The sequence below is a fragment of the Mesoplodon mirus genome (genome assembly GCF_964341445.2).
Source record: "Mesoplodon mirus genome assembly, chromosome: 2".
In the NCBI taxonomy this organism is placed as follows: Eukaryota; Metazoa; Chordata; class Mammalia; order Artiodactyla; family Ziphiidae; genus Mesoplodon; species Mesoplodon mirus.
In genome coordinates, this window is record NC_138977.1 from 79,796,634 (window position 1) to 79,821,268 (window position 24,635).

Below are 24,635 nucleotides of genomic sequence, written 5' to 3' on the forward strand. Positions count from 1 at the left end.
TACAGAGCTCTGTACAAATGTTTGGAATATTACCATTCTCACCTTTCTGGTCTTCTATGACACCATTCCACACTTCTTCCTCCTGCTTCTGTGCCCACACAAAGGTTGGTGGTGCTCAGCCCTGTGCTCTTTCCACTCTTATTCCTCTTGAACTATCTAATCCATACAGAACTCTGACCACGCTTCCAGAATGAAATCTCAAGAGGAGTAGGGACCATGACTGTCTTGTTAGCATCACCAACTGTCCTACCTTGCCTGGGAATGAGGGGGCCCCTGGGGCTTTCAGTGCTCAGACTGGGACAGTCCTGAGCAAACCAAAATGGTCAGTCACCCTGCGAGTCAGATGCTCTTTAAAAGGAATCCTTGCACATTTCTTAGTTTCATAAGGCAACTGTTTGAGGTTAGGGTTGCAACTTGTACTGATACTTTGGAACTGATTAAATGAACTGCAAATCCCAGAACAGTTCCATTCCCTGCAGTTCTGTTACCCAACCCTTTTCACCCTTTTGCTCGCTTCCTTTGCTCCAGTGTTTCTAGAGAATTGTCGACCTCAATAAAAGGGTAAAATGAGGCAAGCTCAAAATTGTAAAAAGCTGAGTTTATTGGAGAATAGCAGAAGAACTACAATTGGAGACACACATTGTAACAAGCTACAGGTGAGTCCGCTGAGGGTTTGAGGGAGGCTGTCTTTATGGGCAGGGAATGTAAAGAGGGCAGAGTTCAGTGAGAGGCCGTTAAAGTCAAAAACAAACGGAGACCGCCTTTGAAAATTCTCTAACAGACAAAAACCAGTCCAGTCATACAAACAAAGCTCAATTCAGCTTATTTTGCAAGACCAACCCCACGTGGGTCATTTCTTGTTCATGCCTCTGGAAACCATAAGTCTAATTTCCCAGGGTTGATATGAGGTAATCCCTGACCAACTCCCTATCATTTAAGAAAATTCCAATATCATCAGTTTTCTGTAAATCAGGCTTTTACAAGAAAACAGTTTCTCAGTCCTTAAGTTTTGTTTTCCTAAGGGCACATGTGTGAGATATAACATTTTATATCCTCTGGTTCCATATTAGATTGAAATTCTTTCACAGAATAATAATTCTGTTCAGTATTTTCCAGGTAATGAAACTTTGTTACAGAGAAAAGCACATTGCACTAAGTGAAAGGTAGCAGAATTACTACTGATACAAGTAAATATTATTGATATAATATTATTGATATCAGCTAAATTCAGCAGTGGGATTTAGCATGCAAATTTAACAACCACAGTTAAACCATGAATATCAGTTTTAAGAAAAAAGGTAAAAATATAATTTATATGAGCTGAGACTCTCAAAGAAGCTAGATAGAAGCATTAACTTATTCTGTTGTACAGTAAATGAAACTGGTAAGTCACTTAATCTATGACTTTACCCCCTCAGTATACTTTAGGATGAATTGCCAATGATGCCAGATCTTATGTTAACAAAAACCGCTTCATTTTGTTCATCTTTGCTGGTACAAGTCAGCTCAGGCTGCCATAACAAAATACCATAGAATGGGTGGCTTAAACAACATAAACTTATTTTCTCACAGTTATGGAGTTTGGAAGTCCGAGATCAAGGTGCCAGCATGGTCTGGTTGTGGTGAGAACACTCTTCTTGGCTTGAAGACAGCTGCCTTCTCTCCGTGTTCTTGTTTGGTGAAAGGGGCTCTGCTCTCCCTTCCTCCTCTTATAAGGGCACCAGCTCTACTGGATTAAGGCTCCACCCTTATGACTTCACTTAACCTTAATCACCTCCTTAAAGGCCCTATCTCATTCACATGGGGGGTTAGGTCTTCAACATATGAATTTGGGAGGACACTTGTAGTCCATAGAAATGCTGATCTTCTCTTTCAGAAGATTTGAATTTAAACAACTCAAACCTGGTTATTAACACACCAATAATAATGCAAATTGCTTCATTTTTTAACATTTCTATTTTATGTGTGGCTTGTCAGCTCCCCCTGAAGCGTTGCCTGTGCTCCCTGTAAAGGTTAACTCCACACCTCTGTTGCTCTTCTAGGCTGCTAACTCAGTGAACCCACCTTAATTCGTTTAAGCCTTTTTCTCTCCACCCTGGAAAGTGGTGTTTGTTCTTATCTCACCACATAGTCTCACCTTCCTACCACCTGTAAACAACCATTTACCTTTTCTTTCCTTTCTATCTTGTTTCTCTTTCTTCAGTCAAGAGATGTTTCCCTTCTCTATCCAGCTGTACTTCTCAGTATTTATTTCTATTACATGTATGTATGCATGAGTGTGCCAAGTATGTACGTTTCTCTATAAACTATGTTTAAGTAAAGTAGTGGTGACTTACTCCGCATATATTTCCAAGTGCTTTACATTTCACAGAGTGTTTTCACCTAGATTAACTATTTGATCCTCACAAGAAACCAGAGTAGATGTGTGACCAGATAAGTACACAAGGGTAAAATATTATCTCCGTTTACAGATGTGAAAGCTGATATTTTATACTTAACAAATTTTTAAATCAGTTGTGAAGATGTTTCTTGACTTTGGAAAAAATTGAGAAAATAACACTAAGTATGTGAAGCAGATTCAGCTGACTCTCGGAATGGTTTAGTTGGTCCTACGCTGCAACAGAGCACTGACTGTAAAGGTTGGCTGTGAGCTCCAGGGAATACATCACAACCATCTTTGTCACTCCACCCAACGTCAGATAAAAAGAATGCCAGGGCTTCCCTGGTGGCGTAGTGGTTGAGAGTCTGCCTGCCGATGCAGGGGACACGGGTTCGTGCCCCAGTCTAGGAAGATTCCACATGCCGCGGAGCGGATGACCCCGTGAGCCATGGCCACTGAGCGTGCGTGTCCGGAGTCTGTGCTCTGCAACGGGAGAGGCCACAACATGAGAGGCCCGCGTACCACAAAAAAAAAAAAAAAGTGGTGAACCTGAATGTAATCAAGGCTCTACATCTGATTGCCAATTTATAGGAAATATAGAGGTAATTAGAGAAGATAAATGGCAACAGGAGGCAGCCATCAGCCAAATCTATGATGTGGGCTAGTCAACAACAGTGGTACCCAGGTAAGATCCTGGAGGGCTTATTAAAACACAAATTGCTGGACTGCATTCCCAAAGTCGGTTTCAGTAGGACTGGATGGGGCCTGAGAAGAAATTTACATTTCTCACACGTTCCCAGGAGATGCTAAAGCTGCTGCTGGTCCACACTTTGAAAACTACTGGCCTACAGTACAAAGAACCCACTATTAACCAGTGACATGAGAGAGTGTGGATGTTACAGAATAAAATAAATTTGAAAGGCCTACAAATCCAATGCAATACATGGACTTTATCTGGACCTTGATTTTTAAAAAGCTGTAACTACAAAAAATGTTTTCAAACAACTGGCGAAATCTAAATATGGACTGAAGGTGGGATTAAGTTAATAAATTACACTTAATTCTTTTGAGCATAATAGCATGATGATTACATTAAAAACTTTTTTGAAGTTTTTAAAGATACATGCTGAAATGTTTGTGATTTGTTCTCTGATAAAATAATAGGATTCCTAAGGACAGATGAAAAAAGATTACCAAAATATTGATAATTGTTGGAACTTAATAGGTATCTGGGGACTTGTTATATTAGACTCTCTACTTTGGGTATTGTTTGGAAATTTTCATGAGTTGTTGTTGTTTTTTTTTAATGACCATTGCCTACACTGGACTTCTCCACATTATAGAGAATTACATTTTCTTCATCTAGAGATCAGCCTTCCAGTGCCCTCAAAAATAAAAATCTAACACTGAGAAATAAAGATAAATTACCTTTTCTGCTCCAGAGGTAGCTGTAATGAAACTATACTAAAGCCATGAAAAGTCTTCTTCAGATGACATTCAGATTTAACATACAGTTCTATAAGAATTGGTTGGTCTAGTTTCTGATTCCACATTAGGTCTAGTAAAGGCAGACTCCCAAATATAGTTATAGAGACAGCAGGAAAAGTCACAGCTCACAGCCTGACATTTATAGTACCAAAGAGAAATGTATAAATGAGTTGGATCAACACCTCAACAGTGATAGATCATTGACTAATTCATCAATAATAACAGTGTGAGCATGTATTTATCAGTTACCATTCTAATTCCCTTACTTATTTTAATGCTGTTAATCCACATGACAACCCACAGATATTGGCACTGTTGTCATCTGCAGTTGACAGATGAAGAAGCTGGAGTGCAGAGAAGTTAGGTAACTTGCCTAAGATCACACAGCAGAGGGCCTGTGCTCTTAACCACTTTCAGGGCCTGCTCATCAATAAAAGTTAAACAGAAGACAATGGGTGAAGCTTAACACATATGTAGGTGAAATGAAAGTATGAAAGACAGCTTAGACATTTTTTTCTATTGAAATTCGTTTAAAGAGGTTTTAAGATGTCTAAATGGATAAACTGTCTATTTGGAAGTCTTTCTGAAGAAAGTATGATTTGGTAGAAAGATCATGGACTCTGGAGTTAGACACCTGGGCTCAGAGTTGGGTTCCATCTTTAATCAGCTGTGAGATCTTAAGCAAGTTACTTGACCTCTCTGCTCCTTAGATTTCTCAGCGTTAAGGTGGAAGCAGTGATGCACATTGTCATAGGAATCAAATGAGTTAATGGCTTATAATTTCAATTTATAAGTTCATATTCTTCCCTTATGAAAAAACTAGTGGTGCTGGATAAATGAGTTGTTACTTTATAATAGGCACAATCACTGAAATTACTAGAAGATGCATCCTAGAATGAACTTAAACTGTCCTTATCCCAGAATTCAGACAAGTTAGCAGAGATGAGAGGACTGGTGGAGGGCCCCTTCAAAAGAAGGTTACATGAAAGCCTACAATAATGGCTTATCTCCAGGAAAGGAAAACCACGACATATGAGTTTGGTCCCAAGGAAATAGGCCAACATGGAAGGGAGGGGTGGGTCCGAGCAGAGCCTGTGTGCTGAGATTGGGAAGTGGGAAGGGGAGGGACTCACAACAAGAGAATATTATACAAGATATTAGGATTTTTAAATTGAAGTATAGGTGATTTACAATACTGCATTAATTTCAGGTGTAGAGCATAGTAATTCAGGGTTTTTTGCAGATTATATCCCATTTTAGGTTAATACAAGATATTGGATAGAATCCCCCTGTGCTATACAGTAAATCTTTGTTGCTTATTTTATGTATAATATTTTGTATCTTTTAATTCTGTACTCCTAATTTGTCCCTCTCCCCTTTGGTAACTATAAGTTTCTTTTCTAAACCTGTGAGTCTGTTTCAGCTTTGTGTATAGATTTGTATAATTTTTTAAATTACACATACAAGTGATATCATATAGTATTTGTCTTTCTGACTTATTGCACTAAGTATTTCATTCTCTTTTATGGCTAAGTAATATTCCATTGTAGTGTATATACATATATATATATATATATATATACACTACAGCTTCTTAAGCCAATCATCTGTTGATGGGCATTTAGGTTGTTTCCTTGTCTTGGCTATTGTAAATAGTGTTGCTATGAACTTTGGGTTGCATGTATCTTTAAATTACAGTTTTTAGAAGGACTCAGTGGTGGAATTCCAATTACAGATTAGGCATACACTGAAGGGGACACTTGCAAGTTGCAGCAGGTCTTCATAAGCCCAGGCCTTAGTAATGGGTACCCATTAATAACACTGCTCTTGGCATTAAGACAGCTAACACTCAATGAGCCAGCTTTATTCTATCCAGTTCTCAGGCCTATGGTGCACATGTCAGGCTTCCTCCTAGGCCTGTCTTCTCTGTCCCCAGTTCAAAAAAAGAAACTTTTCTTGGAACTATGGACCAGCAGTATATTCATGGGCATTTCAGCTTCTTTTGTAAGGCTTTCAAAGCAGCGCTGAAAGGCCTCAGGAGGATCTGCACACCCACACAGGCAGTTCTGAAAGAACCCTTAGACACTCTGACCAGGGCTGAGCCCTGCAAGGCAGCAGGAGGAGCAGTGAGAGCCTGCTGTGGGCCAGGCATTGGACGATGTGCCCAGGCCAGGATAAGGACCCAGCCAGCTGGACAGTGGCTATAAGAACCAGGCTTCATGGGCTTCCCTAGTGGCACAGTGATTGAGAGTCCGCCTGCCGATGCAGGGGACAGGCTTCGTGCCCCAGTCCGGGAAGATCCCATGTGCCGCGGAGCAGCTAGGCCTGTGAGCCATGGCCGCTGAGCCTGCGTGTCCGGAGCCTGTGCTCCGCAACGGGAGAGGCCACAACAGTGAGAGGCCCGCGTACTGCAAAAAAAAAAAAAAAGAACCAGGCTTCAGGGGCTTCCCTGATGGTGCAGTGGTTGAGAATCTGCCTGCCAATGCAGGGGACACGGGTTCGAGCCCTGGTCTGGCAAGATCCCACTTGCTGCAGAGCAACTAGGCCCATGATCCACAACTGCTGAGCCTGCATGTCTGGAGCTTGTGCTCCGCAACAAGAGAGGCCGCGACAGTGAGAGGACCCCGCTTGCCACAACTAGAGAAAGCCCTCGCACAGAAACGAAGACCCAACACAGCCATAAATAAATAAACAAACAAACAAACAAACAAATAAGTAAGGCAAAGAAGAGAGGGGAAATTGTAGATAGAGTAAGGATCTAGTTTTAAAAAAATAAAAGAACCAGGCTTCATAGGCACTAAAACATGACTGGAATTCGGATTTTTCAGTATGGAGCTACATATCAAGTCTGAGCATGGGACTTTTTATATGTTAACATAAATTAATGCCATTTCTACTGACATAATGCCCTCAGTATTTGCTAACTTGATGGGATATTTAGTATGGTATTATTTTTTTTTTTTTTTTTTTTTTTTTTTTTTTTTTTTTGCTGTACGCAGGCCTCTCACTGTTGTGGCCTCTCCCGTTGTGGAGCACAGGCTCCGGACACGCAGGCTCAGCAGCCATGGCTCACGGGCCCAGCCACTCCACAGCACGTGGGATCTTCCCGGACCGGGGCACGAACCCGTGTCCACTGCATCAGCAGGCGGACTCCCAACCACTGCGCCACCAGGGAAGCCCCGTATGGTATTATTTAATAAAGCAAAATGAAATTGGAAGAATCTAATTACTTGTCAGTAAAAAAAAAGTAGTGAAGAAAATGTGGAATATTCTTATGATGGAATATTTTGGTTGTACAAAGAATGGACTAGATCCAAATTTATCAACATAGACTAATCACAAAATAATACAAGAATGAAAGAAGGGTAGAATATGCCCCCTGTATAATTTATGGAAATGTTAAAATAGAATGCCTATAAATATATATTTGTATGTATAAAATATAAAAATAGACTGAAAGAGTATACAATATGTGCAAACATATAATTTGTGCATCTTGGGAAAGAAGAGGAGAATCAGCCTGGATTTGCACATCAAAGGGGAATTCAACTTTATCTGCTATGTTTTATTTCTTTTATTTAGAAAATGTCTGTTGGAAATAAATGGAGTCAGTAAGACTAAAGGTAAAAGGAACTATGCTTAAGTACTGAACTCTTGTCAATAAGACCATTTCCTACAGGGATGGAGGCTCAAAATTCTGGTACTGCTATCAGGTATACTGGAATTGAACAACTAAGTAAATGAATGGCAGATGGTGGGATCCAGGTTTCTCACAGCTGGATTTGAAATGTACAGATCAGCAAGGTGAGGTGGCTAGAATAATCCATGTGGTAAGGGGTTAAAGTTAGAGATGTTAGTTATGAAGTGTATGGAGAACTCACATTTAATTTTAAAATAGATTTAAGTGTATGATTAACAACTTGATATGGAGCACAGATGGTTACCTATGGGAATATTTATTGATATGTGTATGTACACAGGTTAGCGCACACACATATAATTCTGAGAGAGCGTAAAAGAAATGAACTGCAGTAGCAGCAAGCACATTGAACACCCAGATCTTGGTTTCTGATTCCATTCTCCAATAAAAGGAACAGGGGCTCCTTGGAGAAATGGGTGATTCTGAGAGGGGAGCAGAACATACACAAGCTAAGCCTGGAGCATCTTATGCCAGAAAGTTAGTCGTTCTTAAAAACTAAAAATTGCCACAATGATGGGGGCATGTTAAAGGGACCTAGGAGCAAAGTGAAAGAGCTTCCAAAAGGCCAAAGCTGGAAAAATTTGAGCAACAAAATAAAGTAGCATTGGAATATAACCCAAAGTATAAAATAGGCACGACTCCCTACTGATATAACAAAGTAATTGGATAAATTAATAAATTCTGTGCACAATACCAAATGAGGTAGATTATGTAAATTTTGTAGACACTCCACCCTAAAGGAGGGGAGCATAACTCTCACCCCTTAAGAGTGGGCTACACATGGTGACTTCCTTCTAAAGAGTACAGTATGAAAATGAGGCTTAGGAGGTAACCTTACGGTAAAGAAACCCAACAAATACTACTTCAGCCAGCTGATGAGGTCAATATCAACATTCAAATTATGTTAAGAGTAAATACCATTAATATGAGGAAAATAGCACTTCTGTGATCTTCCTCCCCCAAACCCCTAACTCCAGTCTAATAATGAGAAAAATATCAAACAAATTCCAATAGGGCGCATCCTACAAAATACGTGACTAATACTCTTCAAAATGATCAGGGTCATCAAAAACGAAGAAAACCTTAGAAAATGTTACACACCCAAGAGGAGCCTAAGGAGAAATGACAACTAAATTTAATACGGCATCCTGGAACAGGAAAAACATTGCATTAAGTAAAAACTAAGGACATCTGAATAAACTATGTGTTTTAGCTCATAAAATGTACCAATATTAGTCCAATAATTGTAACAAATGTACCATACTAATGGAAGATGTTAAAATCAGGGAAAACTGAGGGAGAGTGGTGGTATATGGGAAATTCCAGTACTCTGCTCGATTTGTCTATAGGTCTAAAACTCTTCTAAAAAATAATCTGTTAATTTTTTTTAAATCACTTGAAAATATGACCAAATGTTGAGTTTTCAAGCTGAGCTGTGGGGACAGTTATTTTATACTTTGTATGTTTCTCTATTTTTTAATTTCTCAGAATTAGAAAAATAGAAATTGAGCAGAATTCTGTCCCAGTATGTGAATTAGTGATTATGGTGGGCAATTTTACTCTCAGTTTTGTTTATATTAACACTGATAAAAGTCACTTATGGAATAAGGCCAAGATATAAGCTAAAAATTGCTGAACTTCTTTGTACACAAATCTTTATATAAGTAGTAGGATGGATTTCTAAAAGTGAAATTTTATACCTCCTGCCAAATTACATACTCAGCAAGGTTCTACCCATCTTTACTGGCACCCTGTGTCTGAGTGCCCATATCATTACTGCCTAGACACCACTAAGTATTATTATTTTTCTCTATCAGTTTAATAAGCAAAAAAGATCTGATCACATGTGTTTACATTTGCAGTTCTATGAGTATTAATAGAGTTGAGCATTATTATTATCTTTCACACTTACTGGCATTAGTTCTTCTGCTTCTATGAATTATCTGTCCATGTGCTTTGTCCATTTTCCATTGCTTTACAGAGCTCTGTACAAATGTTTGGAATATTACCATTCTCTCCTTTCTGGTCTTCTATGACACCATTCCACACTTCTTCCTCCTGCTTCTGTGCCCACACAAAAGTTGGTGATCCTCAGCCCTGTGCTCTTTCCACTCTTATTCCTTCTTGAACTATCTAATCCATACAGAACTCTGACCACTCTTCCAGAATGAAATCTCAAAAGGAGTAGGGACCATGACTGTCTTGTTAGCATCACCAACTGTCCTACCTTGCCTGGGAATGAGGGGGGCCCTGGGGCTTTCAGTGCTCAGACTGGGACAGTCCTGAGCAAACCGAAATGGTCAGTCACCCTGCGAGTCAGATGCTCTTTAAAAGGAATCCCTGCACATTTCTCAGTTTCATAAGGCAACTGTTTGAGGTTAGGGTTGCAACTTGTACTGATACTTTGGAACTGATTAAATGAACTGCAAATCCCAGTACAGTTCCATTCCCTGCAGTTCTGTTACCCAATCCTTTTCACCCTTTTGGTCGCTTCCTTTGCTCCAGTGTTTCTAGAGAATTGTCCTAAATAAAAGGGTAAAATGAGGCAAGCTCAAAATTGTAATAAGGTGAGTTTATTCGAGAATAGCCGAACTGCAATTCAAGACACACAAACTGTAACAAGCTACAGGTGAGTCCACTGAGGGTTTGAGGGAGGCTGTCTTTATGGGCAGGGAATGTAAAGAGGGCAGAGTTCAGTGAGAGGCTGTTAAAGTCAAAAAACAAACGGAGACCGCCTTTGAAAATTCCCTAAACAAACAAAAACCAGTCCAGTCATACAAACAAAGCTCAATTCAACTTATTTTGCAAGACCAACCCCACGTGGGTCATTTCTTGTTCATGTCTCTGGAAACCATAAGCCTAATTTCCCAGGGTTGATATGAGGCAATCCCTGACCAATTCCCTATCATTTAAGAGAATTCCAATATTATCAGTTTTCTGTAAATCAGGCTTTTACAAGAAAACAGTTTCTCAGTCCTTAAGTTTTGTTTTCCTAAGGGCACATGTGTGAGATTTTCCATTTTATACTCTCTGGTTCCATTTTAGATTGAAATTCTTTCACAGAATAATAATTCTGTTCAGTATTTTCCAGGTAATGAAACTTTGTTACAGAGAAAAGCACATTGCACTAAGTGAAAGGTAGCAGAATTACTACTGATACAAGTAAATATTATTGATATAATATTATTGATATCAGCTAAATTCAGCAGTGGGTTTTAGCATGCAAATTTAACAACCACAGTTAAACCATGAATATCAGTTTTAAGAAAAAAGGTAAAAATATAATTTATATGAGCTGAGACTCTCAAAGAAGCTAGATAGAAACATTAACTTATTCTGTTGTACAGTAAATGAAACTGGTAAGTCACTTAATCTATGACTTTACCCCCTCAGTATACTTTAGGATGAATTGCTAATGATGCCAGATCTTATGTTAACAAAAACCGCTTCATTTTGTTCATCTTTGCTGGTACAAGTCAGCTCAGGCTGCCATAACAAAATACCATAGAATGGGTGGCTTAAACAACATAAACTTATTTTCTCACAGTTATGGAGTTTGGAAGTCCGAGATCAAGGTGCCAGCATGGTCTGGTTGTGGTGAGAACACTCTTCTTGGCTTGAAGACAGCTGCCTTCTCTCCGTGTTCTTGTTTGGTGAAAGGGGCTCTGCTCTCCCTTCCTCCTCTTATAAGGGCACCAGCTCTACTGGATTAAGGCTCCACCCTTATGACTTCACTTAACCTTAATCACCTCCTTAAAGGCCCTATCTCATTCACATGGGGGGTTAGGTCTTCAACATATGAATTTGGGAGGACACTTGTAGTCCATAGAAATGCTGATCTTCTCTTTCAGAAGATTTGAATTTAAACAACTCAAACCTGGTTATTAACACACCAATAATAATGCAAATTGCTTCATTTTTTAACATTTCTATTTTATGTGTGGCTTGTCAGCTCCCCCTGAAGCGTTGCCTGTGTTCCCTGTAAAGGTTAACTCCACACCTCTGTTGCTCTTCTAGGCTGCTAACTCAGTGAACCCAGGTTAATTCGTTTAAGCCTGTTTTTCTCCACCCTGGAAAGTGGTGGAGTTTGTTCTTATCTCACCACATAGTCTCACCTTCCTACCACCTGTAAACAACCATTTACCCTTTCTTTCCTCCTTTCTATCTTGTTTCTCTTTCTTCAGTCAAGAGATGTTTCCCTTCTCTATCCAGCTGTACTTCTCAGTATTTATTTCTATTACATGTATGTATGCATGAGTGTGCCTAGTATGTATGTTTCTCTATAAACTATGTTTAAGTAAAGTAGTGGTGCCTTACACCGCTTATATTGCCAAGTGCTTTACATTTCACAGAGTGTTTTCACCTAGAGTAACTATTTGATCCTCACAAGAAACCAGAGTAGATGTGTGACCAGATAAGTACACAAGGGTAAAATATTATCTCCGTTTACAGATGTGAAAGCTGATATTTTATACTTAACAAATTTTTAAATCAGTTGTGAAGATGTTTCTTGACTTTGGAAAAACATTGAGAAAATAACACTAAGTATGTGAAGCAGGTTCAGCTGACTCTCAGAATGGTTTAGTTGGTCCTACGCTGCAACAGAGCACTGACTGTAAAGGTTGGCTGTGAGCTCCAGGGAGTACATGACAACCATCTTTGTCTCTCCACCCAATGTCAGATAAGAAGAATGCCAACACCCAGGGCCATAACACTGAATAATCCTTGTGAACAGTGCCTTCCGGAAGCATGCAGCACACAGCTTGCACAGACATGCATGGTGGCCCGGCCAGGGGCACTGGCTAGCAGAGCCATCACAAGGAAGTAAGCCATCTGCAGGCACCTCAGGAGGGAGCACAGCACAATAACTTGATGAAGTAGAAAGAATGAGGTTTTTGAAAGGCCCATATTCAAGTGCTAGTATTCCATGTCTTCTTAGAGAAGTGTTCTTGGCAAGCCAGGTGAGGTCTGTGAGCTTTGGTGTTCTCTTCTGCAACTCTCCCTATTTCACAGACTCGTGAACGTTAAATGAGATCATGTACAAGAGAAAATTGTATATATGAATGTGGATATTATTTTAATAAATAAAAGAGAAGCTTATAGAAAGGAAGGAATTGTTCCACCTGCCTTGTATTAGTGACTGGGTGGGAGGGAACAGGGCCTTTACAGAGTATGTGCTTCAGCTTTTTATAGCACCAGTGGTGGGGTGGGGAGGGTGATAGAATCTCTCCTTTCCCTTCCAGCTTCCCCATGAGTGATGGCTCATCAACAGCAGTCCAGGGAGCACTTGTCCACCTGCCGATGAAGCCTCGCCTCCATAACCCCAAAAAGACTGGCCTCACCTGTCTTTCCTGATATCCCACAACAGCGTAAAAGCAAAGACATACTGAGATCACCAACACCATTGAGAATACATCAACCCCTCTGCTCTGTTTGCTGCAAGAAAAACTGCATTAGGATTAGACTCAGACCCCAAAGATTCTCAATTGCAAGCCCAGGCAGAACTAATTGCACATAAAGAGCTGGGGGGTGGGGGCAGTGGAGGGCAGGAGAAAGAAGCAATGTTTGTGCAATGGGAAAGAAAAATCAATTGAGGGGAAACAGAATGTTATCTCTAAGCCTTTGAAAGCAGTGGCTTAGATGTATCTGTATCAGTGGCTCAGATGTATCTATAAAGAAGGAAAGGGTGATACAAAGAGTACAGAGACCTTTTACATTTAAGTTCTCAGTTATAAGAAAATCAATAGTTCAGAAAGTATTTCTTTTTTAAAAAATTGAGGTGAAATTCATATGGCATAAAATTAACCTCTATAAAGTGAACAATTCAGTGGCATTAGTACATTAACAATGCTATGCAACCACCACCTCTACCTAGTTCCAAAGCATCTGGAAGTATTTCGTATGCCAGAATTTTGTACATGAACAGTACTGTTAAAAACAGTAGAAATTTTTCTTAGACTTTTCAACCATTTGGGCTTAACTCCAAGATTGTATTTGAGTACTCAGTTGGATTGTTGCTTCTTGCCTAACTACTATTGTATATCTTCAGTGTTTCAGGATGGGCCAAATTAAATATGTTTTTACTTAGGTGGGTGGGAGAGGTGATGATAGATTTCTACAGACAAGAGAAATCCCATATGTTTATGTTCATACGTGTATTGACACCATGTTTAAACAATTCATTGAAAAGTTGAAAATTATTTCAGCCACACGCATTTCTTCCATACAGGGTCACACAAGCAGACTGATCAATGGTATAACTAATAAACATGGACCTCAATGCAAAACCAAATATAGTCCCTCAACTCTCCGTCAAATTTCTCCAGAAACTGGTAAAGCTGTTTTAACCAAGCAAAAAAAAAAATGATCTTCTTGAACACTGGGGTCAGAAGGATGTAGAAAATCTGATTCTTCTTCAGTTATGGGAGTGAATATTCTACGACAGTGAACAGAAAAGAATGCTTTCTTATGCAAAGCTTCTGTAGCTGCCCTAGGCTCCTATATTCCCCATGGCTACAGGGCTAAGGAATAGTCTGATTAGAAAACCAAGACTGGACCTCCGTCTTGCCACCTCCACTTTTACTGCTAGCATTTTAGACTTGGTCCTGCATCTCTACCCCTGCTCTGAGCCACTGACCATAGGAGCTGGACTTTGCAACTGAGTTGGACTGTATCTTCCTCTAAATTGACTGTTGCCAGCCCTGGCAGATACGGCCATGCCTTGTGTGTTACCTTATAACTGTAGACACATAGAACCCCAAAATGTCTTCCTGAAAAATGTGGTAGCAAATTTCCCTTTTGCTGTTACTCTTTCTGCTATTTCTCAAATAGCGAGGTAAGATTGAGACAGAATCCTATTTTGGACTCCTGAAAAGTAACTGCTTCATGATTTATGAGCATTCCACCCAAAGGAAGAATCAACAGAGAGAAGGAGAAGACTTGGGGAGAACAATCCAATAAGTAACTTTAAGCCTATCTCACATTATTACTTTTCTGAAGTTCTGTATTACTTTTTATACAGTAGGCGCTCAATATAATTTGTTATTTGAATTGGATGAGGAAATTTTTTCTTCTTTAATAATCTCTACTCTAAGGAACATTTTGCCTTACTATACTGATCAAATAATTCTAGTATTTGGTGCCAGCTGTCAACTCAAATAATTATTTTTAAATAGCCTTCGATTTTTTGTAATGATCTGCTGTGTTCTCTGTCCTGTCCCTTTGGTGCTTGCTAACCATTACTCATGAGACCACATTTGCATTGCCCATAGCAAGCGGACCTCAAATTCTAGATTCATTTGTAACCGTATTTTAAAACCCAGATTCCTGGGCTCCCCAAGCACTGTGGTCCTTCCATCAGAGAAGGGATCTTGTAGCTTATATTTTAACAAACATCCTGGGTGATCCAGGTGCATGTCATCATGAAGCACATTTCAGAAATTGATCCATAAATTTGATCCTGCCCTAGACTCTGAGACCAGCCTTATTTAGAGCAGAGCAAAGATGAAGAACCAACAGTAAATTGCTAATACAGAGATGATGGTCCTTCCCTGGGACATGACCTTGTTTCACTAGTCACTATTTTGTCCTCTTTCCCACTTCATGCCTGAAATCCAGCTGGTGTTGCCCTGGATCTTGGTTGCTGGGTCCATCATATTCCTGGGCTTCATTGGCTGTCGATGAAGAATTGTCAATTACTAAATCCCATATTTAATGTTTTGCCTGTTCACCAAGTCCTTCACCCAGTGACCAAACTCCACTGTTTGCCTTTGGGGATTCCTCCAAAGAGTCCAACTTCTACTGCTTAGAAGTCTACTTAGTCCCTTCCCTGCCCAGGTAGGTTTGCTGGATAATTCTTCCCAGTACTAAAACCTCACTCTTCCTGACAGATTTTTCTTTTTAATTTTTATTTTATTTTTTAATTTTATTTTTAGACTGTGTTGGGTCTTCATTGCTGCACGCGGGCTTTCTCTAGTTGCGGTGAGCATGGGCTACTCTTCGCTGAGGTGCTTCTCATTGCGGTGGCTTCTCTTGTTGTGGAGCATGGGCCCTAGAGTGTGCAGGCTTAAGTAGTTGTGGCAACAGGCTCAGTAGTTGTGGCTCTTGGGCTCCAGAGTGCAGGCTCAGTAGTTGTGGCACATGGGCTTAGTTGCTCCGTGGCATGTGGGGTCTTCCTGGACCAGGGATCGAACCCGAGTCCCCTGCACTGGCAGGCAGATTCTTAACCACTGTGCCACCAGGGAAGTCCACATGAGAGATATTTCTGACTGAGGGTGCTGACTATCCTTATCCAGAATTAGCCAAGATGAATAGGATAGTCACCAAGCTGGCTACCCTTAAAAAGATAATCTCCCTCTGTATCTGTGGTAGAGTAAGAGGGCATGTCTGCTCATTTACCCAAGTTTAACATGAAAGATTTTAGAAAAGGAATTGTTAAGTGAAAAACAACTCTAAATAATATTATTTTTGTTGCATACAGCCTGTCGTCAAGAATAGCCCAAAACAAATGCAGATTAAAATAAAAGTGCTCTAGGACTGCCGTGGTGGTGCAGTGGTTGAGAATCCACATGCCAACGCAGGGGGCACAGCTTTGAGCCCTGGTCCGGGAAGATCCCACATGCCGCGGAGCAACTAAGCTCGTGAGCCACAACTTCTGAGCCTGCGCTCTAGAACCTGCGAGCCACAACTACTGAGCCCACGTGCCACAACTACTGAAGCCTGTGTGCCTAGAGCCCGTGCTCCACAACAAGAGAAGCCACTGCAATGAGAAGCCTGTGCACTGCAACGAAGAGTAGGCCCCGCTCGCCACAACTAGAGAGAAAGCCCACGCACAGCAACGAAGACCCAATGCGGCCAATAACTAAATAAATAAATGTTTAAAAAATAAAAATAAAATAAAAGTGCTCTTAATTGGCATTTAGAGCTGAAGTGAAGGTTGCTGACAAAACTGGTACTTTCCCAAATTGTTACTCTATCTGCTGAGATCTGAAATATTATCTTTGAATAAAAGAAGAAGTTTCAAATAAGAATAGTACAAACACTAAGGATTTCTTTCTCTGTCTTGGTTCATTCATTTATTCAACAAATATGTTTTTTAATATTTTCTATGTGCTAGGAATAAACAGTTCTGACCTCTGCCCTCACGGGACTTACTATCTTGTAGTAGAGTTTAGGTCACGAATTTAGTTTGGAAAAGGGTCTACCCAGGACTTTTATTCCCTCACCCGACTATGTGAGATGAAAAGAACACTGTGGGTTGCAGAGGTAGTAAGAAATGCCCACAAGGAAGCCAAACCACAATTCTCCTTCCAACGGATACACAAGGCTGGAAGTTTATGGTAAAGGTGCTAGTCAACAGGAGGAAAGGATGAAGACGCCCACAAGTTAAATAGAAATCTTCCCATTGATACTATAAAGCAGACCAACTTGCCTTGGATAGTATAGATCTTTGTTAGAGTTCTGTATGCTCCCTCCTTGTTTCTACTAGATAAGACATGGAAGATTAATTGAAATACCAGGTGCTATATAAGCTAATATTTTTGTTAGCTTAAGTCAGTGGTTCAGGCACCAGGAGGGCTTACTAAAACACAGATTCCTCAGCCCTATGACCAGAGTTTCTGATTCAGAAGGTCTGCGGATGGGCCTGAGAACTTGCAAGCCTAACAAATTCCCAGGAAACACAGATGCTGCTGGTCTGAGGACCACATTTTTAGAACATGGGCTTAAGCAAACACTTAGAGGAGTCTTGAAAATGTTGCTCCACAAACGAGGATAGACAGCATCATCGGGTTTAAAAATTTTTAATACCTGTTGTTTATCTCATTACAAAGTAATATATATGTATGGCAAAAAACAGTTTTAGTAAAAAAGCAATAAATTCATAAAACAACCAAAGTAAATTCAAAACCATCCACCGAAAGATAGCCATGAGTAACCTTGCTGTGTATTCTTATAAAATCTCTATGTGTACGTGTTATGTTTATGTCTACAAATATATACGATCTCTCTCATATGTATATAAGATATATATACAACATTGAATTCATCTTATATGTACTGTTTTGTAACTTACCTTTTCACTTAACAGTATATTATAAACATCCTTCTACATCCATACAGTTCTAAAACATAATTAGGCATATCCTTTGAATAGAGGTACCGAAATATATATAAATGTATTTAAATGTTCCCCCTTGCTGGACACTTAGGTTTAACCCTTTTCTGTTCAAACAGGTTCAGCATAAATATGCTAAGTCATTTTGTACATCCTTAATTATTTTCTAAGGACAGATTTCCAGAAGAAAAATTGCCAAAACTCATGTATGTTAAGTCTTTTAGTACATATCGCCAGACTGCCCTTCAGAGAAATATTGGATCGATTTATACAACCATCAGCTGTATAGAGGTATTTTCTCACATGTCCACCTGACACTGAGCATGTGTTTTCCTTTGCTAGTTCAATAGGAAGAAAATGATACCTTGTTTATATTTTGAAGTTTTTTCCAGTTACCAGTGGAAACTTTATGTGATTTATAGTGACATCACATTCAGCAATCTCATACTTCTTTCATTTGTAGCTGTGTAAATCTGGGGCTTAGAATCAGACTATAAACTCTATACAAAGCAATTTTTTTGTGTGTGAGTTTACATGTTTGATATTTCATAGAGTCCAGCATGTCATTTTTCTTTGTTACAAACAAACAAACAAAATTTCAAAATAGACAACCTTTGTTAGGTTACATAAACTTTGGGAAAATTTCTTTGCGACAAAATTCTGTATTTTTGGTTTGTCTAATATGATATGCAATCTCAGTATGTGAATTTATTATACTACAATATAAATGGTCTAATTTTACTTATGAAATAACCCATGTGAAAACGTATCCACTGTGATTAAAAGAGACAATGGATAGAACAAAGTATCTTGTTATCTATTTATTAATATTTATTGAGTGGCCATATGCTATGAATACTGAAATGGACTTTCTTGGTGATACACTAAACTGAACTTTCTCGGTGATACACAGGGACTATTAGGTGAAAAATATGGGAACATCCGAATCCCTGGAGAAGTTGAAGCGTCAGAGTTTGAAATGATTTTGGATGCTGCCATAGAGGCGAAGCTGGAGACCAAGTTACTGGAAGAGTGGTACTGTCGGGACGAGAACTCGGTGCCAGCAGCTTATTACCTCAAACCCAAATCGGAAATGCTGAAAAGCAATAAAAATGCAGTAAGTTATCTTTCTCTCCAAAGTATGTTTCTCTCCATGACTTAAACAGTTTACGTCACCCAGGGGTGGTTTTCGCCACAGAAAAGGCACAGTAGACAGAAAATTATTCTACCCTGGACCCTAAATTTCCTTTTAACAACTAAATCCAAAGCTAAGAAATCTTCTAATTTTTAATCCACCTTTCTTTTTTGGCATCTCAGACTTTCCTGCTTGGGTCTTTTCCTTCTTCCTGAAGTATATCTCTTAGAAGTTCCATTAATGGAGGTCTATTAGTGATAAATTCTGTTTATCTGAAAATATTTGTATTTTTCTCATTTCACTATAACGTGTCTATATATATTCTGATTGGTGTGTGTTGTGCTTCCTACATTTGCAAATTCATGCATTCTATCAGTTTTGGAAATTTCTCAGCCATCATCTCATCAAATAATGTCCCTCCTCTATTCCTTCTGTTCTTTCCTTTGTGCTCTTTAATTAGATGTACAATAGATTGCTTCAGTCTATTCTCCACATCTCTTTTTTAAATTTGTTTAATTTTTACTTTTTATTTTTTTTAATTTTATTGAAGTATAGCTGATTTACAATGTGTTAATTTCTGCTGGACAGCAAAGTGATTCAGTTATACATATACATACATTCTTTTTCATTTTCTTTTCCATTATGGTTCATCACAAGATATTGAATATAGTTCCCTGTGCTTTATAGTAGGACCTTGTTGTTTATCCATTCTATATATAATAATTTGTACCTGTATCCTCCATGTCTCTTAATTGTCTTTTACATTGTCAATTTCCTTATCTTTCTGTGCTGCTGTCCAGAAAATTATTTTAGATCTTTCTTCCAGTTCATCAATTTTCTTCTTCAGCTGTGTCCACTCTGTTCATGCTTGAGTTTTCAAGTTCAAGAGTTATATTTTTAATTTGTGAAAGATTTTTTTGGGGTGGTCTTTTAAAAATCTGCCTAGCTGTTTTTTATAGTCTCTAGTTTTTTAATTCAGTAAGTTCCTTTAACATTTCATACATTGTTAATTTATATTCTTGTGCGAATCTTGCAGTGAGGTTGAGTCTGCATGAATATGATGGAAACATTAGCATTGTCTCTTCTCCAACTTGGTTCCCAAATGTATCAATCATGTGTCCCCCGAAACTGAGTGAAGGAGGTAGAGAAAATGGGTGGGACTATTCATTGCACAGACATTTTAGAGATGAAAAGAAGGCATAGCTATCATCCCTCTTCCAAAGAGAACATCCTTGATACATTCAGCACCCAGGCAGCTCTGAGAGGAGAAGAGCCCTGGGTTAGCAACATCTCTTCATTTAAGGACCCTGTGTCCATACTCCAATATAAAATAAAAAGTTAAAAAAAAAAAAGAACCCTGCGTCTTTGTCATTCTGACGTTTAACATACAGCATGTTCTCCATGCAAAATGAAATCATGTCAGATTCCTCGATTTTTCTTCTTCTTCCTCACATGCATTTTTCAAAGTAATTATCTGCAAGACTATGGAGATGAATATTGGGGTAAACCCCAAACCATTCCCTTAGGTAAATATGCCAGAAGTAAAGGTAGTAGCTGGTAAAGTAGATATCAGAAAACATGATACCTCAAGAAATCAGTTTTACAAAGTTGTAAAACTTACACATATATTACTATTTAATTGGCTTTAGTTGTTCCTTCTTCATTTGATTCCATGATCGTCTAGGGAAACTTCAATTATTCTCTAAACCCCACATGATATATCTGCATAAATTGTTGTTAAGTAAATGAATGCTTCAATAAGATTATCAGCAAGACTCTATAAGTGTTACTTTCTTGGTAGGTACTCCTATTTTATTTCCTAAAGGATCATAAAAATAAACGAGAAAGAAACAGCTAAAGACAATTAAATAGTAACACGAGTACCTTCCCTTTAACTGTCTCTCCTCTTTAGAGGGTAGTGAAGATATGATTTTGTTATGACATTTGTATCAAAACTCAAGCAGGAAATACATGGTATATTAAGAAATCCCGACAAACACATCCTGTTTGGATTCACACCATTGTGTCACCTGGGCAAGTTCACATCACTTTCAGGGTACTGGGGAGAGGAAATGAGATACTGTCTGTTAGACACCTATCATGATAAGGCATGTAGTAGACTTTCAAATAACAATAGTTCTCTTGCTCTTAAATACTGTGTTTTCTATGATGATTTTAAGACCAGTATCTCACTTTTACACTTCCATAGATGCAGCCCTCTGCCAATGCTGAGAATGAGAAGACCTGGCAAGAGATATCAGATGAGATCAAGAGGGTATTTAAGGTTGCTGTAAAACTGTTACATGAAAAGAGGAAAATGAAACACAGCCAAGCCAAGAGGTACCTGTTCTCAGGTAATTTTTATGCATCTTCAGTAAACTGAGGAATAGATAAATAATAGATATATTCGCTGCTTCCCTTTTATGGTTCTGCAAGTTTAGTTGCATTTACTGCCCGATGAAGTTTAATTTTTCTACATGTTTCCATCTCCTGGGGAGGCAAGTATTCTTTTTATTCAAAGATAAGCCTTTACTTAACTTGAGGCATTCTCCAAAAATGTGACTTTAAAAGAGCACAGAGGAGGCTGGATATAATAGACCAGACTCTGCCAGTGTTTCTCAGTTGAGCTGCTCATTCATTCACTTACTTGGCTCACTCAGCAAACACTTATTGAGTGCATACTATATGCCAGGCACTGGGGCTACAACAGTGACAAAGAAGGCAAGGTCTCTGCTCTCCTGGAACTTACTTTTTTAGTGGGGGCAGCAGGGATAAGTGATGGGCAATTAATCAGATAAATGAACAATATCATTTCAGAAAGGATAAGTGCTACGAATAAAACAAAACACAGTAACAGGATAATAGGGACTGATGAAGGCTGCAGGGGTCCAGATTTAGATGGGGCAGGCGGTAAGGAAATGACTTTCGAGCCAAATGACAGAACGAATCAGAGCCGGCAATGCCATATCTAAAATAGAGAATTCCAGGCAGAGGGATGACCAGGTTCAAGGTCCCTGAGACAGGAATGTGCTTAGCAAATTCTAGGAGCAGGAAGAAGGTAAAGGTAGCCAGGCTTGGAGAAGGAGAGACGAGGTCAGAAGGTGGGCACAGGCCATAATAAGGACCTTGTGTTTTATTCTGCTGTCAACAGAAATAATCAATAAACAATCTATAATAGGAATAGAAAAGAATTTTATCTGAGCCTGAGGACTATACCCCAAGAGACACAGATTTAAGAAGTACTTAAACTGTGTTCCACCTGACTGCAAAATGGGGGAGGCTTATATAGGCAAAAATCACAAAGTTACAGTTAGTCACGAGTCATTTATCAAGAATCATAATTGGAGCTGGCAAGAAGTCAGGATGCTTGTCAAATAAGGAGTGGTCGGGGTCTGAAGTGGTTGCACAGGTACAAGGGGAGACCTTGAGACCTAGGCAGATGCTAGCAGATATTGTTTTAAGAACGACAATATCCTTGTATCCTTGAGTCTGATACAGCTCAGAGAATTCAAGTTCTCAGTGATACAGGAACATGTCTGAAAGCACATCCACGATGGCCAGCCGGCTCCATTTTGAATGCCTGAACCACAGTTATTCCGTCTTGATATTTAAATGGTTAAATCAGATTTTAGTGGTTAAATCAGATGTACAATGCATGTTTGACAGGCCAGAAGACAGGCTGTTGTAGTTAGCATAAACGTCAAGCCAAACCATGTGTAAGCCAGAATGACTTCCCATACCTGTGACAATTTCTTCCAACACTGGGTAAGATGGGAAGCCATCGGAGGCTGGGAAGTAAGGGAGTGGCAGGATCTAATTTAACCTTAAAATAAACGTCTCCCCAGCTACCGAGCAGAGACTCACTTGTGGGCCTTTCTCAGCCATGGAAAAGAGGCTTTATTTTGAGGAATTGCCCAGGAAACCACATATCTGAAGAAATATGTCAGTCATAGTTTCCGGGGGACAAACACACCTGGGTAAAAGTAATCAGTTAAGTAGCATTTATTTTGAGAGTTGATAGTAAAGAATTATTGAAGAAAAAGCAACAGTAGTTGCATTTTCAGACTGGTTTTGTGAATGATGTAGCAAAACGTTTGTGAAAACTGAAGAAGCACTTGATATCATTCTCCTTGGATATACATGTATTTCAGGCTCAGAGAAATTATACATAATTTTGACAAATTCATTCTCCTGAAGCTGTCAAAAAATTAGGTCTTATTTTAGTTCTCCCTAAAAGTACTAAAATTGGCAGGAATAAGTACTATCTTTAGAATATACAGGTTAACATATATCCCGATTCCTCTGGGATCTTTTTGACCCATTTAGAAGCCCTGGTTCTTCACCTTTATCAAGGGCAGAACTACCCAGTTTTTAAAAATATGCTGTATTAGGAAAAAAATACCAAGAGCAAAAACTTTCCTATTCTTGATGTAAGAGACACCAGTTAGGGGAGGGTATCCTCTCGCTTAGAGTCAGACAGCTCAAGCGTTCAAATATTCATCGGCAAACACGTTCTCTTAATTTTCTCCACACTAAAGAACATGGTCCACATGGATAGCCATATGAAGATTAATAATCTCATACTATGTAATATGAACTACTACACGAGGACTATTTTCTACTTGGGGTTACATCTTAAAGATATGCATGATCATGAAATTTTTATTCACTTCACATTCCAAACTCATTTTAAGACAATGTCTGCACAATGAAAATTGCTGAAGATGGGCCAACTCTTTGAAATGAATAGAGCGTATTTGTTTTGTGCCTGTCTCTCCAGCCTATCAATAACCAATGTTGTGGTTGGACCAACCCTTGTGCTTCTTACTATGATTGCAAGATACCCTTCGGCAATCACCATCAGGAAACTTTGAAAAAATAAAGCCTTATTACTTACAGGAGCTGGCAATTACACAGCACACCTGGGGTCACACATCAAGGTCACAAGGAGAGAGAGAGAGAGCGCAGACATCGGGTTTTGCTTTTACTGGGTTCACTCTTTATTGGTGAATTTAAAACATAAGAGCGGGAATTTAAAGCACAGGAAGAGAAAAAACAAGTGGCCCAAAATTTCAGTGATTACTGAAATAAACCAAGATCTCTAAAACAAAGGAACCTCAGTGAATGGAGGTGGCCTGGCTCTGTATGTGTGGTTGGTAATGAGTTTATTCAAGATAGCCATCATTGAAGTGGATGCATCAGCAATCAAAGCTCAAGTCAGACATTTATATTACAAACAAACAAACAAACAAAACCCCCCCAAAACGTCAGGGTTTATGCTACAATATCACTTTAATATTTTTAAGCATACCAGATAGAACCTGGAAATGTGTACTATTTATATTTGAATGTATTTTTTCACAACACTTCCAGTTTTACCTTTTTAAATAACAGGAAAGGAAGAGAAGTAAATTAGATTCCAAAACAGTGCCTTATTGTGAATGCCACAACTGAGTGGTCTTGGGAATAGTAGAGAGCTGAATGTCTCATGAATGATAGTTGCCAGGGCTGGGAATCTCCCCCTAGTGTTACCTTCATCAGGTTCTGTGATGGTTAAGCTTTAGGATATTAAGGAAAATACAAAGACAGAAAACAAATACATTATTCTAGTAAGGGGGAAGCTTATAATATTCATTGACAAATAAATATCAGGAATTATTAATAAAAGTCCCCCAAAATTTTGAGGATGCACTTTGCTTCTAAAAATAACTCTACAGAGTTGATTTTGTCTCACATGACTCATTTATTCAGGTATATTTATCAACCAGACATTCTTGCATACAGCCTCTTTTTATCCCCCTGAGCCAAGCTTGGATGG

The 24,635-nt window shown here is 39.1% G+C and overlaps 1 protein-coding gene across 1 annotated transcript in view; it reads left to right on the plus strand.

The window, feature by feature from the left end:
- The window catches only part of NWD2 (NACHT and WD repeat domain containing 2), a gene marked incomplete at both ends in the record, with an annotated part of 216,169 nt that overhangs the window by 182,480 nt on the left and 9,054 nt on the right, over nt 1-24,635 (plus strand). The window contains 2 exons of the mRNA XM_082611480.1: nt 18,596-18,799; nt 21,027-21,171. Coding sequence (XP_082467606.1) covers nt 18,596-18,799; nt 21,027-21,171 — 349 coding nt within the window. The remainder of the gene's footprint in view (nt 1-18,595; nt 18,800-21,026; nt 21,172-24,635) is intronic.